The sequence below is a fragment of the Xiphophorus maculatus genome, chromosome 12, assembly GCF_002775205.1.
Source record: "Xiphophorus maculatus strain JP 163 A chromosome 12, X_maculatus-5.0-male, whole genome shotgun sequence".
Classification (NCBI taxonomy): domain Eukaryota; kingdom Metazoa; phylum Chordata; class Actinopteri; order Cyprinodontiformes; family Poeciliidae; genus Xiphophorus; species Xiphophorus maculatus.
The window spans coordinates 24,498,750-24,515,062 of NC_036454.1; the positions used below are offsets into that span (position 1 = coordinate 24,498,750).

The 16,313-nt window shown below is 40.2% G+C and overlaps 1 protein-coding gene across 2 annotated transcripts; it reads left to right on the top strand.

Annotated features, from left to right (window-relative positions):
- Positions 1–712: 712 nt before the first annotated feature.
- On the top strand, positions 713–13,743 carry npc1l1 (NPC1 like intracellular cholesterol transporter 1). 2 transcript variants are annotated; one of them, XM_023344252.1, is made up of 21 exons: positions 713–882; positions 2,201–2,362; positions 2,459–3,370; positions 3,452–3,745; positions 3,829–4,052; positions 4,140–4,240; positions 4,342–4,514; positions 4,837–4,965; positions 6,524–6,706; positions 6,797–6,911; positions 7,006–7,271; positions 9,158–9,247; positions 9,343–9,533; positions 10,534–10,661; positions 10,753–10,885; positions 10,968–11,023; positions 11,145–11,295; positions 11,424–11,655; positions 12,172–12,285; positions 12,367–12,529; positions 12,625–13,743. In XM_023344252.1, the coding sequence occupies exons 1-21, from the start codon at positions 841–843 to the stop codon at positions 12,837–12,839; spliced, it is 4,074 nt and encodes a 1,357-aa protein (XP_023200020.1). In that variant the 5' UTR covers positions 713–840; the 3' UTR covers positions 12,840–13,743. The 2 variants fall into 2 exon arrangements, with proteins under 2 accessions (XP_023200020.1, XP_023200021.1); XM_023344253.1 differs by having other exon boundaries at positions 10,756–10,885.
- The last annotated feature ends 2,570 nt before the right edge of the window (positions 13,744–16,313 follow it).

Genomic DNA, 16,313 nt, shown 5'->3' on the forward strand with positions numbered 1-16,313 from the left:
AGAGTTTGCATCTTCTCCCTGTGTGTGTGCGTATCCTGCCTCTCGCCCAATGACTGCTGGAGTTACAAACCAAAACTCCACGACTCAAAATGAACAAAAGTTCATAAACAAAGAATGAGTGGCTGTGGGTCATGTTGTGGGGATTCTTCGTTCCTCCTTTTACAACTGGTTTGCTTCTCGCACACACCCTCAAAGAAAACTCCATGAAACCCACATGAGAACCTTGTGACTCCAAAACATGAATTTTGTTTTGTGTGTGTATATAAATGTCCTGTTTCTACTTTGTACTAGCAACAGGAAAAGGCTTATGTTCAGTTTCATCAAAGAGAGGTAAAGACAATACAGAGGCGGTAAAAGAAAAAAGCTTTTTATTTAAAGATGTATCTGAAATTTATCAACGGAAGCACGATAAGTCGGAGACAGGCACTGACAGTGTACAGTCAGAGCTTATGAAAAACCTGGGTGAGGCTGTTTGTGTGGGTTTTACCCAAATAGTTCCTCCAACCTGCTTTGAATCACCAAGGTAACCATATCCTAATTTATGTTAATAATCTAATAGGGATATTGATCCTCCATTGCGCTGATTGGTCGTCCGCAACATCACACCAGATAAGAGAGCCGTGACATCACAGTAGTAATGACGCTGGAAAAGTCAGGATGGTTTTTCTTCCCACCCACTAACTTTAGTTAGATGGACAGACTATAGGAGAGCAAGGACAGCTCAGACATTGAACCCTGCTCTCTGTCTTTGCCTGATGTGTCAGCGGTGATTGTTAAACACTCCTGCCTCCTGAAAGTGAGGACTCTTAACTCACCTGTTGCTGAAACACTCCAGGAATAATGTTTCGAGCTGCTGCCTTCGTCACGTTTCTGGCCTGTCTGGTGAGTAGATGTTTGTTTTAGCTTTGGCAAACTGGGACCTGGTATTCTGTTACCCAGCTTTGAAATGTAGTAGGATATGAACTGAAACCGTTAAATGATCTCACCAGTATTTGTAATCAACCAATGTGTGGTGCCACAAATGTTTTATTTAAAACGGGAGTTTATTTATCAGTGCAGATTTGAAAAATTATTAATAAATTCATGCTGGGTTGAGATGGCCATTAAATCAAATGTCTATACATGCCTGTCTTTGCAGGGGCTGGTGTCTGTCTGCACAGAAAATACTTACTTTTGTGTTGTTAGTCAAAAAATGCATTAGTTTGACTGATGTGTTGAAAATAAAAAATAAAACTCATTACAGAATTTAAGGACACAACAGCACAGATAAAGCTAAAAGTGAGAAACCTAAGTCTTCATATATACAGTATATATATATATATATATATATATATATATATATATATATATATATATATATATATATATATATATATATATATATATATATATATATATCTTTTTACAGACAAATTAAATCATCCTAAACTTAAAAGTAATAATAAAATGTATTAGGTATGAGTTAAATGTTAATCAGACCTCTGCATTGATCTTAATTTTGTACATTTTTTTAAGTCAGAATAAGAAAACAACCCCAAAAATATTAGAAACTCTTGGTCTGTGTTATAATAAGGCATAGTGCAAGACTCTTCTTAAGTTTTGGATCTACAAGTTTTTACAAATCAATTTTCAACAAACATTTGGCTATTTTATTTGTTTCAATAAAATCTTATATGCTTAGTTTGTGGTTCAGGATATAAAAATTAAAAAAATACACACATTTATTTATATATTTTACTTTACAGAAAAATAAATTGTCAAGGCACCCAAGTACTTTTCACATGACAAAATGTATTTATTGTACTTGTCATGTTTTTATATTAGTTCAAAATTATTCATGTTCTCTATATAGCAGAAAAAGTAGAGAGAGAATTTATTGAAGGTATTTTTATAACTTTCTTCACACTTTACATGTACTGTATGACCATAGTTCTGCTTAAAGGGAAAAGAGAAACATATAAGCTCAAGAAAATCTTCCCAATTGAGAAGCACAGAGGAAAGCATTCTGTTGTGTGAGTGGTTTACTGCAGGAGGGACTGGTGCACTTCACAAAACTGATGACATAATGGGGAAAGGATGGATGGATGGATGGATGGATGGATGGATGGATGGATGGATGGATGGATGGATGGATGGATGGATGGATGGATGGATGGATGGATGGATGGATGGACTAAACGCATCCTTGTCTTCTCCTCAGGCGTCCTCAGAGGTCGAACACAAAGCGGGTTACTGTGCTTTCTATGATGAATGCGGTCGTAACCCAACGGTGGGAGAAAGCCTCATCCCTCCTATTGTCCCTTGTCTCAATTACAGCCGAGCCCGACAAGTTACAGGCGAGCACTACAGGAGGCTCAAGCAGGTTGGTTCACCACCTGGGTAAAGCAAGTGTAGGCACATTGGTACTTTTTTTGTCATTTCTTTTATTGGAAGGATTGAAATACCCTTCGTACTGCAGGTATGCCCCATGTTGGACCAAGGAGAAAGCAACACATATGCCTGCTGCTCCCTTCAACAGCTCTCATCTTTGGAAACAAGTTTGACCTTGTCCAAAGCCGTGCTGATCCGTTGCCCCTCCTGTGCTGAAAACTTTGCCCACCTGCACTGTGCCACCACCTGCAGCCCCAACCAGACGCTTACGGTTAATGTCACGAAGGTCATGAACGTCACGCACCTGGGTAGGCCGAGGGATGCAGTGGTAGCCTACCAGGCGTACATCAGCAACACTTTTGCAGAAGGTGCCTTTCAGTCTTGCAAGAACGTCAGGATTCCAGCCACAGGAGGCTTTGCCATCGCCACCATGTGCGGCCGGTATGGATCCAAACTGTGCACAGCCCAGCGTTGGTACGATTTCCAGGGGGACACCAGCAACGGCCTCGCCCCTCTAGACATCGACTTTCGGCTGTTCAAGGAGAATGACACGACAGGAGTACCAGAGGGGATGGTTCCTTACAATGGCCGTGCTTTAGGGTGTAACGAGAACACAACAACAGGCGGGATGGCCTGCTCCTGCCAGGACTGCCTCGATTCGTGCCCGCGTGTGCCACCCCCACCTCCACCCCCTGAGCCCTTCACAATCCAGGGAATGAATGGATTTCTTGTGATTTCCATTATCTTGCTCTGTCTCCTGATATGTGCCTTTGTGGTGTACCTCGTTGTGTCTTACTGCGTGAAATCTAGCAATAGAAAAGATCAGAATAAAACGGGAAGAAAAGGGAAAATCAAAGACGAGAACAGCAATGAAGTGGGTCAGCCCATCATCAACCCATCAGACGTGACGTGTGCAGATAGAAACAGCATGGCAGCTCAAGCTTTCCTGAGTCGACAGCTTCAGCGCTGGGGAACCCTGATGGCATCTTATCCCCTCACAGTAAGTAGGTCTAAAACGATTGGAACCATCTAAATACAGACAAAGATCAGCCAGGCGATTACCTTTCCATCTTCTTTCAAGGTTCTCTTGGTGGCGGCCATCATCGTGGTTGCTTTCTCTGTTGGCCTAAAGTCCATCAAGCTTACCACTGATCCAGTCGAGCTGTGGTCCGCTCCCAACAGCAGGGCCCGGCAGGAGAAGGACTTCCATGACAAACACTTCACTCCCTTCTTCAGGACTAACCAGCTGATCCTGACAGCACCAGGAAGAAAAGGACACCTTTATAACTCACTGCTGTTCGGGAAGCAGAACTTCAGCGGGCTTATTTCCAAAAATCTCATACTGGAGCTGCTAGATCTCCAAAAGAAAATACAGGTAACAAGTCAGGGCCAAAAGCAAAGATGGAGGTGGTTTGAAATCTACCACCTGTTACTTAACTTACCTTTGAATTGCGGTAGGACATTGAGTTCTGGTCAGAGGATTTGAACCACACAGCAACCCTGAAGGATGTGTGTTATGCGCCTCTAAACCCATCCAACCCCTCGCTGACTGACTGTGCGGTAAACAGCTTGCCACAGTACTTCCAGAACAGCCTGGACAACATTAATGCTAAAGTAAATATGACTGAACTGGGAGTGACCCAAGAGGTCGACTGGAGAGACCATCTAATCTACTGCCTCAAGTATGTATTGATGTAAGGACGAGTGGCTTAAATGTTTGGCACAAAGCTCAAATGTCACACCCGTTCCCTCTTCTGCCTCTTCTCAAGCTCTCCGCTGTCCTTCAAAGACATCACCGATTTAGGAATGAGCTGCATGGCAGACTATGGAGCACCAGTATTCCCATTTCTAGCAGTGGGAGGCTACAAAGGTCAGTGCCTTAATGCTTTGCACAGAATACGTTTTCATAGCACACCAAAAGAAAAAGCCTTTCGGCTAACTTGAACATTGCGTGTATTTTTTCCCCCCCAGATGACGAGTATACTAATGCTGAAGCCTTCATCATGACTTTCTCCCTCAACAATTACCTTCGCGACAACCCCAAGTTCAACGTAGCTCTGCGGTGGGAGACAGAGTTTCTCAAAATTGTCCAGGACTACCAAAGAAACCCAAAGGCCAACTTCACCTTTGCATACATGGCTGAGGTAGAGTCAGCTAAGGGATCTCTACCAATCTACTTTTCATGTTTTCTGACTGTCTATTTGTTAAATCAGCATTAGAGATAATGTCAGAGCTGTTCCTGATTATGTATCAGCATTGACAGGCTACTGATCTTTTACCTACTGGCTATAATCACATCCTGCATATAAAAAGAGGTTGTTATCACCGGTTTTTGCTGATAAAGAAATATCGCAGCAGCTTTCTTTTGAAAGGGCATTGAGTTTTCTCGTCTATCTACTCTTTCTCAGACTCTGACCAGTGTCAATTCTTCATGCCCTGTTGGTTTCTCTCTCTCTGTGCCTGCAGAGGTCCCTGGAGGATGAAATTAATCGGACAACAGCAGAAGATATTCCCATTTTTATGATCAGCTACGCTGTGATCTTTGTCTATATCGCGGTGGCACTGGGGGAGTACTCTTCATGCAAACGCTTACTGGTAAGCCTACGGGGAGTAAAATTTCACTTCAGTACAGTGGAGTACTTTTTTTAGCCATTAAAAGACAGACCTGTCAATAGGTCTGTCTTAATCAATTAGACAAGTGAAAAAGTTTCTACAACTACTATATTTCACAGACATCGCTGTGCAAAAATAATTGTCTCTACTGATCCTCATTTTTGTCAAATTACAACAATAGAGGACAATATATTTTATAGGAGGTTTATCTCTCCCAGCAACTTAACTGAGTTCATAGTTGTGAAGAGGAAAACAATACAAAAATATTTGACTGATAAAAATCTAAAAGTAATGCAGCTTGTGTTTGTACTCAACCAGTTTTACTCTGACATCCCTCAGTTAAATCCACTGGTCTACAGAAGTGACCTTATTGGTCAATTCTGTAAACATTCACAGACCTCAGAAACTTATACAATGACAGCAATGTATAAAGTGGGCCCTTAAATGTAGTAGTTGAGAGAGCAACTCAGTTATATTTATGAATCAAAAATCATCAGTCTTATTAAATAAGATGTATAATCTTTTGTTGGTCTAATCTATCAAAAATAGTACCTGAAAGTTCGTACTTTACACTTCTGTCAGCAATACCATAGGGCAACAGACATAATGACAGGTAGCTCTTCTGTAGATGCACAAAGGCAAAACTATTAAGCTTACTCGGTGTGTTGATATGTATTTACCATTGTCATAATGCTCTTCGAAATATTTATTGACTCTATGGCAATAAAACCCTTTTTCCTTCTTATAATATCAGAGCAACTTTACGCATATTCCCACCGGTATTTATTGTTGGTGGTGAAATTTGAGGATGGATTTGGTTGGCCTTGTCGTCACTTTAATTCAAGTCAGGATCCTAAAAATATTAATATTACCTCCAGTCAGAAGAAACAAACAAACCTGCTGTGGTTGTGAATATTTTTTGCTTTAAGCATAAACGGCTAAAGGCCTGATTGAGCTTCAGACAGTCCACAATGCATTCACTTAAAAACCGTACCGAGCTAAAATGATGATTTTAACTTTATGAAACATTTATCATAACATTGTCATAAACATAGCATTTGCACTGGGTTTAACAATGGCAGGATCATTACATGCAGCATATAGAATAAAAACAAAATTAAATAGTAATTAGTTTTGTGAGGCTTTAACTCTTGCTTTAGATTGCAATACAATAATTAGTAAATATTGGCATTTTGGAACTTCTGCAAAAATGTGATACAATGCATGTTCATGTGTAAATATCTGCTAAACAAATAACCCATGGCTTCCTCTGTTGTTGCTTCTTAGCACACTAGACAGAAAGGTTATTGCTGCTGTTAAGCTGTAGCTTAATTACTTTGATTGTTTTGCTAAAGAAAACAAAAATTAGACAGGGTCTCGTTTTATTAATCGTGCACAGCGATAAGCGCCCGCTGCTCCTACCAGACTAATCTAAGCTCTAGAACACGTACTGTCGACTTACTCATCACAAAGCGTTACAGTATTGAAACAGTAACACAGGAAATAATTTTGGATATTGACAGGTGTGTTTGTGTTGCAGGTGGACTCCAAGTTTTTGGTGGGTTTGGGGGGGATCCTGGTGGTGGGCTGTTCGGTTCTGGCCTCCATGGGTTTCTACTCCTGGATCGGGATCCCGTCCTCCCTGGTCATCCTTCAGGTCGTTCCCTTCCTGGTGCTCGCTGTTGGAGCTGACAACATCTTTATCTTTGTTCTGGAGTATCAGGCGAGTGCCGGGAATCTGTAGTTGCACTTCTGCCAACTGCAGTTTAATTATTCATATTTTAATATCCGTTTTACCATTCTGTCCTTGCAGAGGGACTCAAGGAAGCTTGGAGAGACGCGGGAGGAGCAAATAGGCCGAGTGCTCGGACAGGTGGCTCCCAGCATGCTCCTGTGCAGTCTCTCGGAGTCTGTCTGCTTCTTTTTAGGTAGTTTCTTTTTTGACCTATGCAAAACCAGAAGAAAAAAAATGGATGAAGAGCTTTGTTTATCTTTAATCATGTTTGTGTTTTGCCTCACCAGGGGCCTTGTCCACCATGCCAGCGGTGAAGTCCTTTGCTCTGTATGCTGCTCTGGCCGTGCTCATGGACTTTGTCCTCCAGATGACAGCTTTCGTGGCGTTGTTGTCTCTGGATGCTCGGCGCCAGGACAACAACCGCTGTGAACTGCTCTGCTGTGTGACCGTGTCGACCCGCCGTCCCAACAAACCAAATGAGGGCTTTCTGCTGCCTTTCATGAGGAGATACTACGCTCCCGTCCTGCTGCACTGCTTCACCAGGATCATAGTGGTAAAACATCTGAAACAACATCTAAATTGCTCATAAAGAAAAGCCAAAATGAATTGCTCATTGGTATATATATATATTTGACGATAAATAACCTTACAGAAGCATTTGTTAAGTTACAAACTAGGGCTGCAGCCAACAGTTATTTCATTAATTGATTTTTCTATTGATTATTGTGATGATTAACTAATTAATTGGACTTTAAAAAAATGATCACATTCTATAGGTTTTTCATTTAACCAAGTAAGCATATTTTAGGAAATTTTAGAAATACATAAAAAAAACAACGTAATTTCTTTTTAAATTAAGAAGTAATCACTGTTTCGCCAAGAATGCAGTAACAGCATTCCTTCAGTGTGCTTCAGGATAAGCTAGATCACTGATCTAGTATGGATCTGCAGCTAAAAGAGCTGATCTGTTGACTGGTTGTTGAATTAATTGATTGATTATTGGATAGCACTTTTTTTTTTTTTTTTTTACAGAATTTGAACCAGATGAAGCTAAAATTCTGGAAATTCAGGAGTTTTGGGCAGAACATATTTACAGACAAAGGAGATTTTTTTTTTAAATCCTAAGTGTTCAATGTATATATTTTTGTACAGTTTTGACTTAATTTCTGCTCTGAATATTTTGCTCTTCCAGCAAAGGAGAATTTTTTGAACCTGTGCGCTCCAGTTAATGATTAATCAATTACTAAATTAGTTGGTCATTATTAAAAAAAATCTATTCATCATGATGTATCCGATAAATCGTTTCAGCCCCGTTACAGCGCACACATATCAGCTGAATTTGTGAGGGATTTTGTGCGACAAACCAACTCAAACTGTGTGATTGCGAACCGGATGGAAAGTGATTCATGAATAAGTTTCGATCTGTTTCTGTGGCAGTGGCTGCTGCAGGTTGTTGTCCTGCTGGACTTGCTCTGAACTTGCCTCCCTCTGATCTCACCAACTTTGACCAACTTTCCTGCTGCCGCTGAACCGTCACCATGTTTCACTTACAAAGCATTCAGCATGGAGTCCAAAAGGATGACTCTGGTTTTATCAGATCAAAGCAAATTCTTCCACATATTATCTTTTTTTTTTTTTGCCATAAGTTGCTGGTGGCAAACAGTAAACAGGACTTCAGTCAGGCGTAACTGCAGACAAATCATCGTCCTGTTGATACATTCAGCGTCTGTCACTCTTTGGGCCTTCATTAACTTTGGAACCAGCCAATAGTTTTAAATACAGATATTACAAACGGCAGTTTTCTAAGCTTTTGTCATGGGATAATTACATCGATATTCCACTACAGGATGATGCTAAAAGTAACATTTTTCAGATGTAGTTTTTCGTCATTAGCGTTGAAACTATTGCCTGTTACCAGATAGCAATATCCCGTAGAACACAATGTGTTCACACTGCAAAAATGCAACGTCTTCCCAGGTATCATTGGTCTAGTTTCTAGTGCAAATATCTTAGTGCACAAGAATAAAGACAAGCAATGTTTCAGCAAGATATAGGAGATTGTTTTAAGTCAATAATTCCTTAATATTGATTTTTAAAAAATAGTATTAGTTCCACTGGCAGATTATTTCACTCATAGCAGGACATTTTCCCCATGTTATAAGTGAAATTATCTGCCAATGGAACTACTACTTTTCAGCCTATTTAGTAATTAAATGTCTTGTTTGACTGGATAACAAGTAATTTGTTAAATCAGTCTGAAAACAAAGGGATGCCACACTCATCACTTCTACAACATTTTGAAAAGCACATATCATATGGTTGGTTTTGTGTTTGATTTTTGGAGAGAAGTCCAACAAAAATACTTAAAAGTTTGTTGCTCCAATGCGACGACCTGGATAAATGTAAGTTTATTCCCCTCAATCGTGTGCTTCTCCTCAGATGCTGGTTTTCATATTCATGCTGTGTGCGTCAATATTCCTCATGCTGAACGTGAAAGTGGGTCTGGACCAGGAGCTGGCGATGCCAAAGGTCAGTCGGAGCCGCTTCATCCGCGATCACCAGGAAACACAAAAACCTGACCTCTTCGCTTGTGACCTCACGTGGATTAATCCGCTCTGCTGCAGGGATCCTACATGCTGGACTATTTCCAATACCTCTACAAATACTTCGAAGTTGGAGTGCCGGTTTATTTTGTAACAAAGAAGGGATACAACTTCCACACGGTTGCGGGAATGGACGGCGTCTGCTCCAGCGTGGGCTGCGATCAGTTCTCCATGACTCAGAAGATCCGATACGCCACAGACTACCCCGAACGGTGAGTCAGCACTAATCTTAATTTGTTCAAATCTGACTATCAGATCATAAAGTTAACCTTTGTATCTATAATTTTGTTTTGACCGCATCAATTAGACTTTCTGCATTATCATATCGTTTCCTGGGAGGTCATTGATTGGCTTGATTTTGTACCTGTCACCTCTAACTTACAACCCCGTCCTGGTGGTTAATGATGAACTCAGCTGGGTAAATACCACCGAGCTAAGATGAAACAACAAATATCTCAAACTCGTACTCTTCCTAAAAAAAACAAAACAAAAAAAAACAATCCAGGAAAAATGTTATTTTATAAGAGATACTTAGGTACAGCACTAAAGAAGAAGAAGAAGAAGGAAGAAAAAACACAGATACTGTAGCTACCTGTATTAGTTCAATAAAATAAAATCACTTGCTGTTGTTTTGCAATGAAGAAATCTAACTGTGTGGCTCTAATCTGTTGCTGGAACCATTTCTCACTAGTATAAATGATAAATGACACAATAAATTCATCAGACGGTTTGTATTTCTTAACTACTTCCTTATGAGTTTCGCCAGACTGTTTACTTTTATAAGTCCGAAAATATGGGGAAGTACGCTATTAAACAAGATCCCCATGTGACATTTAAAGCATATACTAGTAAACAGCCCATAATAATAAAAATAATAGGCGTTCCTTTTATATTCCTTTTATAGCCTGTTCCCTCATTCATTACACTCGCTCTTGGATGGTATGTTCTCTTCTCTTTCCCATTTTTTGACTTATATATGGAGATGTTAAAAAATAGCATTACTATTATTTATTTATTTATTTCACCCACTGAATAAATTCAGTCATTTATTTGAAGTGATATTGCCCTACCTTTATCAGGGGTGCCGGTAAACGTGGAGATCACTCTTTCAGTCGGCACGGCTACTTGTCAAAACTTTTCTGTTTTATTTAGCCTTTTAAATGTGAACTTTCACCTCTGTGTTGTTTGACTAACTGACGGCGTTCACCGCAGATCCTACATGGCTATTCCCGCTAACTCGTGGGTGGATGACTTCATAGACTGGTTGAACCCTGGGTCCAAATGCTGTCGCCTCTACACCTTTGGTCCAAATGTTGGAGACTTCTGTCCTGCAAACATAAGTGAGACTTCACTCTCTGCAAACAGCAACTTGACACACATTCTTAGCCGATAATTTATTGCAAATGACACATTTGCTCCTTTGTGCCCAAGCAGCTGGTCTTTCCTGTCTGAAGAGATGCCTAGCGAGTCCTTCGGATGGTGTCGTCAGACCCACTATGGAAGAGTTCAATCGCTTCCTCCCTGATTTTCTGGGTAACAGACCTGACCTGCAGTGCTCCAAAGGGTGGGTAATGAAGCCACACGTGTAGAGAAGCTGATTACATTTCAAAAGCAGCTACCTCACACCTTCACATCTCTCCTAATAGCGGTCTAGGAGCCTATGACACGTCAGTGGTGAGAGACCAATACGGAGAAATAATTGGTGTGTTTCTCTTGCACTTTAAGGCAAACGTTTGAGAGCAAAATCAGATTTCAATCGTCTCCTACCTGTACCTGTGAGGGGTGACGTCAGTAACATTTCTGATTGTCCTGTCGCCCCCCAGCCACCCGGTTCATGGCGTATCACACTCCACTGACCAACTCTCAGGAGTTCACAGCCGCTTTGTTGAAAGCCAGAGAGCTGGCCGAAAAGATCACCTTGGACATGAGGAAAATACCAGGCACCTCGCCGGACTTTGAAGTATTTCCTTACACGTGGGTGTTTTAATCAACTTCTACCTTCTCAAACAAATACGTTTTTGCTTCCAAACAGCTGCAAATATGTCCAACTTCATCAAACGAACCTTTTGTTTCTGATTTGTACCATTTTTTGTTTGTTCCAGGATAACCTACGTGTTTTATGAGCAGTATCTGACCATTGTGAAGGAAGGGCTCTTCAACATCTCTCTTTGTCTGCTGCCGACCTTCGTGGTGTGCTGCCTGCTGCTGGGTTTGGATCTGCGCTCCGGCCTGCTCAACCTCATCACCATCATCATGATCGTCGTGGACACCGTCGGGGTGATGACGTTGTGGAGCATAGATTACAACGCAGTGGCCCTGATCAACCTGGTTACGGTAGGGCAACATCTCTTAGCGGCCTCAGCGCTGCCAATCGAGCTGATGTACGCGCTGCTCAATGTTAATGGTGCAATGACAAGAAAACAAGTAATCAGCAGGACAGAGAAAACATGTGCATACATAACCGAGAACAAAATAATTTGTTCTAATTTTCTGTTTGAAAAGAAGGAGGACGGGGAAGTGGACACTTATTTAATCCTACGCCTTATCTCAGTTGTTTATAAAATGTTTGCAAAATGTACATTCGATCCCTTATTTGATTCTATTAATGTCTTTTTTCAGTGAACATTAATGTGTTTCATCAGTAGCTTATTTTAACTGGGTTTATCCGCACCGTATTTACATCTAGTGTGTTTGGGATTCGTCTCAAATATGATGACTTTGTCCAAAAAGAGACAAATTTGCATCTCGCTATGAAATATCCAGCCATGGATGAACTCTGTACTTAAGTATTTGATCCATGTAGCGAATTTGCTTTTAATTCATGAAACTTATAATCCGTGCTGTGTGCAGGCGGTGGGCATCTCCGTGGAGTTTGTGTCCCACATGACGAGATCCTTTGCGCTCAGCACTAAGATGACGCGCGTTGAAAGAGCGAAAGAGGCTACAGCCACCATGGGTAGTGCAGTAAGTAAACCAGATATTAGTTTTATATGACACAGTAACATGCTGCCCCAGGTTTAACACGCCTCTTTTTCTACCCTGAAGGTGTTCGCCGGTGTTGCAATGACAAACCTGCCAGGCATCCTCGTTTTGGCGTTTGCCAAAGCGCAGCTCATCCAGATGTTCTTCTTCCGCTTAAACCTGGTCATCACTCTCCTGGGGATGGCCCACGGACTCGTGTTCCTGCCTGTGCTGCTCAGCTACTTCGGTATGAACATTTAACGTTGCGCTGGCTCGCTCTCATTTCAGGGGGAGAACGGGTGGCAGCAGTGGAGCTAAGTTTTCCCGTCCCTTGTTTCTCAGGTCCTGGCGTAAACAAAGCAGTGCTGCTGCAGCAGCAGCAGGAGGACAAAAAGGAGGAGATGAAGAATAAAATGAGAGAAATGTATGAGAATATGTCCTATTTGGAGGACGAAGTGACTCAGGAGGCTGACTTATCCTCTGCAAAAGCAGCAGTCGACTTCCAGGAACCCTCACAAACAGAAGAGAAAGAGGAGAAAGAGGTGAGAAAGGACTAGTTTCTGAAAATCAGCCGCACAAACACGCTCCCCGCCAAGCAAACTCCTGTGGTAAACATGGAGCGAGGACGGTCGCAGAGGACGCAAAGCGCCTATGGAGTCACGCCTGCAGCTTCATATGGAAATCATTAACCCAACTTTGTACCTCAGTCGAAAAATGGACTTCTGGGAAGGATGATAACAACGTAAAGTTGTGCAATATTTGTAGAAATAATGCAAAAGCAGGCTACTGCAACACGATGCCTTGAATTTACAGTTTTTGTAGATTTTCTTTTTTGGTTTGTTTTATACTGAATGTGGTTGACAACCTGCCTTCCTTCCTCCTGTGGAGCGCTGCCTTTCACTGAAAGCATCAGAAAATAGATGAATGAGTGAATAGATAGATGAACGGAAGAGAGCAGTTTTCTGCATAATTTAAATAGGATTGTTGCATTGTTTATAGCTTTAACAGAGCACACTCCAGCTTTTTTTGTTGTACTGTTTTCTCCATTATGTATCATGCATGAAAATGTGCAATCACCAAAAAATGTTTATTAAATATTTAAAAAAAATTTCTTTTCTTTTAAAGAAAGCGAATAAGGTTTTCTTTTACGAAACGTAATTGTTACTGATATAATGCAAAAATAGTTGTGTTCTAACATGTTTTTAATTTATTACTTTTTCTCTTTTTTTATGTACTCACTAACTGCAAAGGCTGCAATTTTATGCCTCCACAACCTTCACAAGACTTTGAAATACTCTTCATCACGATTGAAACAAATAACCAGTTTGTGTATTTGTAATGGCACTGAGACTTTACGTTTTCCCAATGGAATACAGTAAAAAAAAACAATATTCTATAAACCTGTATATTCTTGTAAAGATGTTAAAAATGTTTAAATAGAATAAAAATAGACAAACCCTGTTGTTCTACCATAAATATTAAATAAGTGAACAACGTAAACAAGTTTGTTTTTCGTCCCTGCTTCACTTCTGCGGGAATCGTCTTATTCCAGACCAGAAATGGGGCAGGAAACGTTTCGCACAATGTATCGAAACAAAAGAGGATTCACCAAAGAGTCCTCTGTTTGAAGAGAATCATCCTGTTAGCGTTTTAGCAAATAATCACCACCGTGTATTATTGGGACTTTGCATGTTGGTCAAAAAGTGAAATTTTGGTGTCATTCTGGTGTCTTCTGCTTCTCAAACGCCGGCTTTCTTTTAACAATGACTTTTCTTACTGAGACTCATGATGCTGTTTGTTCCTGCTGTTCTCTAACAAACCTCAGAGACATTCCTAGACTGAATTGATGCTGACGTTACGGGTGGACACTGTCTGCTAATTTGATGAATCTCTGGATTTTATTTAGTGGCATTAGAGCAAATGAGGGTTGAAGACAAATCCATAACAACTTTTAATTGCATTCGTAAACTATAATTTCTCTCCAACTTCACAATTATGCACTACTTCATATTTGGTTTGCAGCTCCAATCCCCTCAGAAAATACATTGAGGTTTGCAGTCGTAAAGCCAGAAAAGGTAGAAAAATGAAAAGGGGATGAAAGCTTTCGCAGAGTAACTCAGGTATATGTGTGAATTCAGTATTATGCGTAACAGTGACTACTGAGGGTTTTGTGATGTGGATTAACAACATGGTCACTACTTCCATCTCGATCCATGTTTCTTTTTTTTTGGTCTGCAAGTCATTCTTGAAATATTACAAAATGTCATTTAAGTCTTACTAACAGGCACAAAAAGAAGAGAGCTGTCAAAACGTTTAACTAACCTGTTAACCTTATTCATGTAGGTTCAAACCAGCTGAATTTCAAGTGTAGGTATTTTCAGGCAATTTCAGAACCAATGGGAGACATTTTTAAAACTGTACTGTATATATATACTAATCTAGTGTTTTCTTGTTTTCTGAGAAATCACACAGTTCACAGAATCTGTAGGAGTTGCTCAGTAGAAAAATGTGAGGACAATGTAAAGTTGTGACCTTTGATCCCTCATTAAAAGCTGATAGACGCACAAGGCAATGAGATTACATTGGGAACAACTATCAAGAACTTCAACAGGACTTTGAAGGATTTGTGGCTTCCAAAACATTTCATAATCAGTCTGAGGAGTATAAAGTTCATTTTTGTTCAGGTGCTTTTTGCTCCATATTACAGCTGGAACACAAGACAGTGTTATTATCCACACTGAAACGTGAGGAACTGGTTCACTTCATAAAACAGATCGGATAATGAGTAAAAAAAAAACCATTACGGCAGCCATTTTGCAAATTTCTATTCGACTTAAAGCAAGAGATGTTTGGTTTGATTTAACTTCAGACAGTAAGAAAGTAATTGGTAGTTTTATTACTTTTGGTTTGCCTTTAAAGTCAACTGTGCAATTAAATGTTCAAGGGAAGGAAGGAAAAACATAATCAAGAATTATTCTGGGTGTTTCAAATTTTTGTTTTATTAACAATGCATCCCTTTGATAGGATTGTATGCTTCTTCAGGTCATCAATGCCCCAAAAACATACTGTACACATTATACAAGGGAAACACAATTCAGGCAAAAAGAAAAAATAAAATAAAATTAAATTATAATACAGTCTCGAGGAAAAATATAAATAACTTTTTTCTTCTCTGGTTGAACTCACTATGGTACAGACATATAATAAATAGATCAGATCTGACATCACTCAGCGGATCTATGAATCATCTCTCTATGAGTCCATTTTGTGTAGCAGCATTATAGCAAAAAAAAAATAAACAAAAACAAAAAAACTAGCCAATGGAAACAGAACCCTGTTTCCCTGGAAACCTTTTACATAAACTTTAGTCACTGCACTTCACCGCTCCCCTCCTCTGTCGTCCTCCCATAGTGATACTGAACTGTGGAAACAGATAAAGGGTGGTAACTCTATTCCTACAATGTATGGCGACATGAAATGGCAACCTATGATTTCTTTAAAATAATAATAATAGTTTTGAAAAACAAAGTTTTATAAGCCAGAAATAAGTTAGGGTGAAGCACAACCTTGCCATGCTTGCTGAACATGCAGCAGAGGGTGAAGCACAGAGGTAAAGAAGGCGCTGTGATGAGAAGCTGCTGGTTTGTGAAAGTGTCAGGAACATCTGTGTGCATCTGTACTCAACCTTTCTACAGATTACTTACACAAGTGAGCGTCTTTGAAAAAAGGAGAAAAAAATGGAGGGAGCAAGAGAGAAAGACCAACGCAACTCCTTCGAAGTTTGCTGAAGATGCAAAAAGCGGAGGAAAAGAAAACATTAAGGGCCCTAAGCAAGTAAAGTATGGAATAAACTAGCATTAAATCACATGCTATTCTCCTTATTCGCCGAGTAAAGGTGGCAGATACAATGCTTTAGAAAACAACACTAGTGACGTTTGATTGTCTGTGACACAAGAAATAGAAAGGTTAGCAGGCTGTCTCTGCTGACAGGAGGCTTAAGGTTCTAGGAAGTGGTGAGGCAAGAGAAGAAG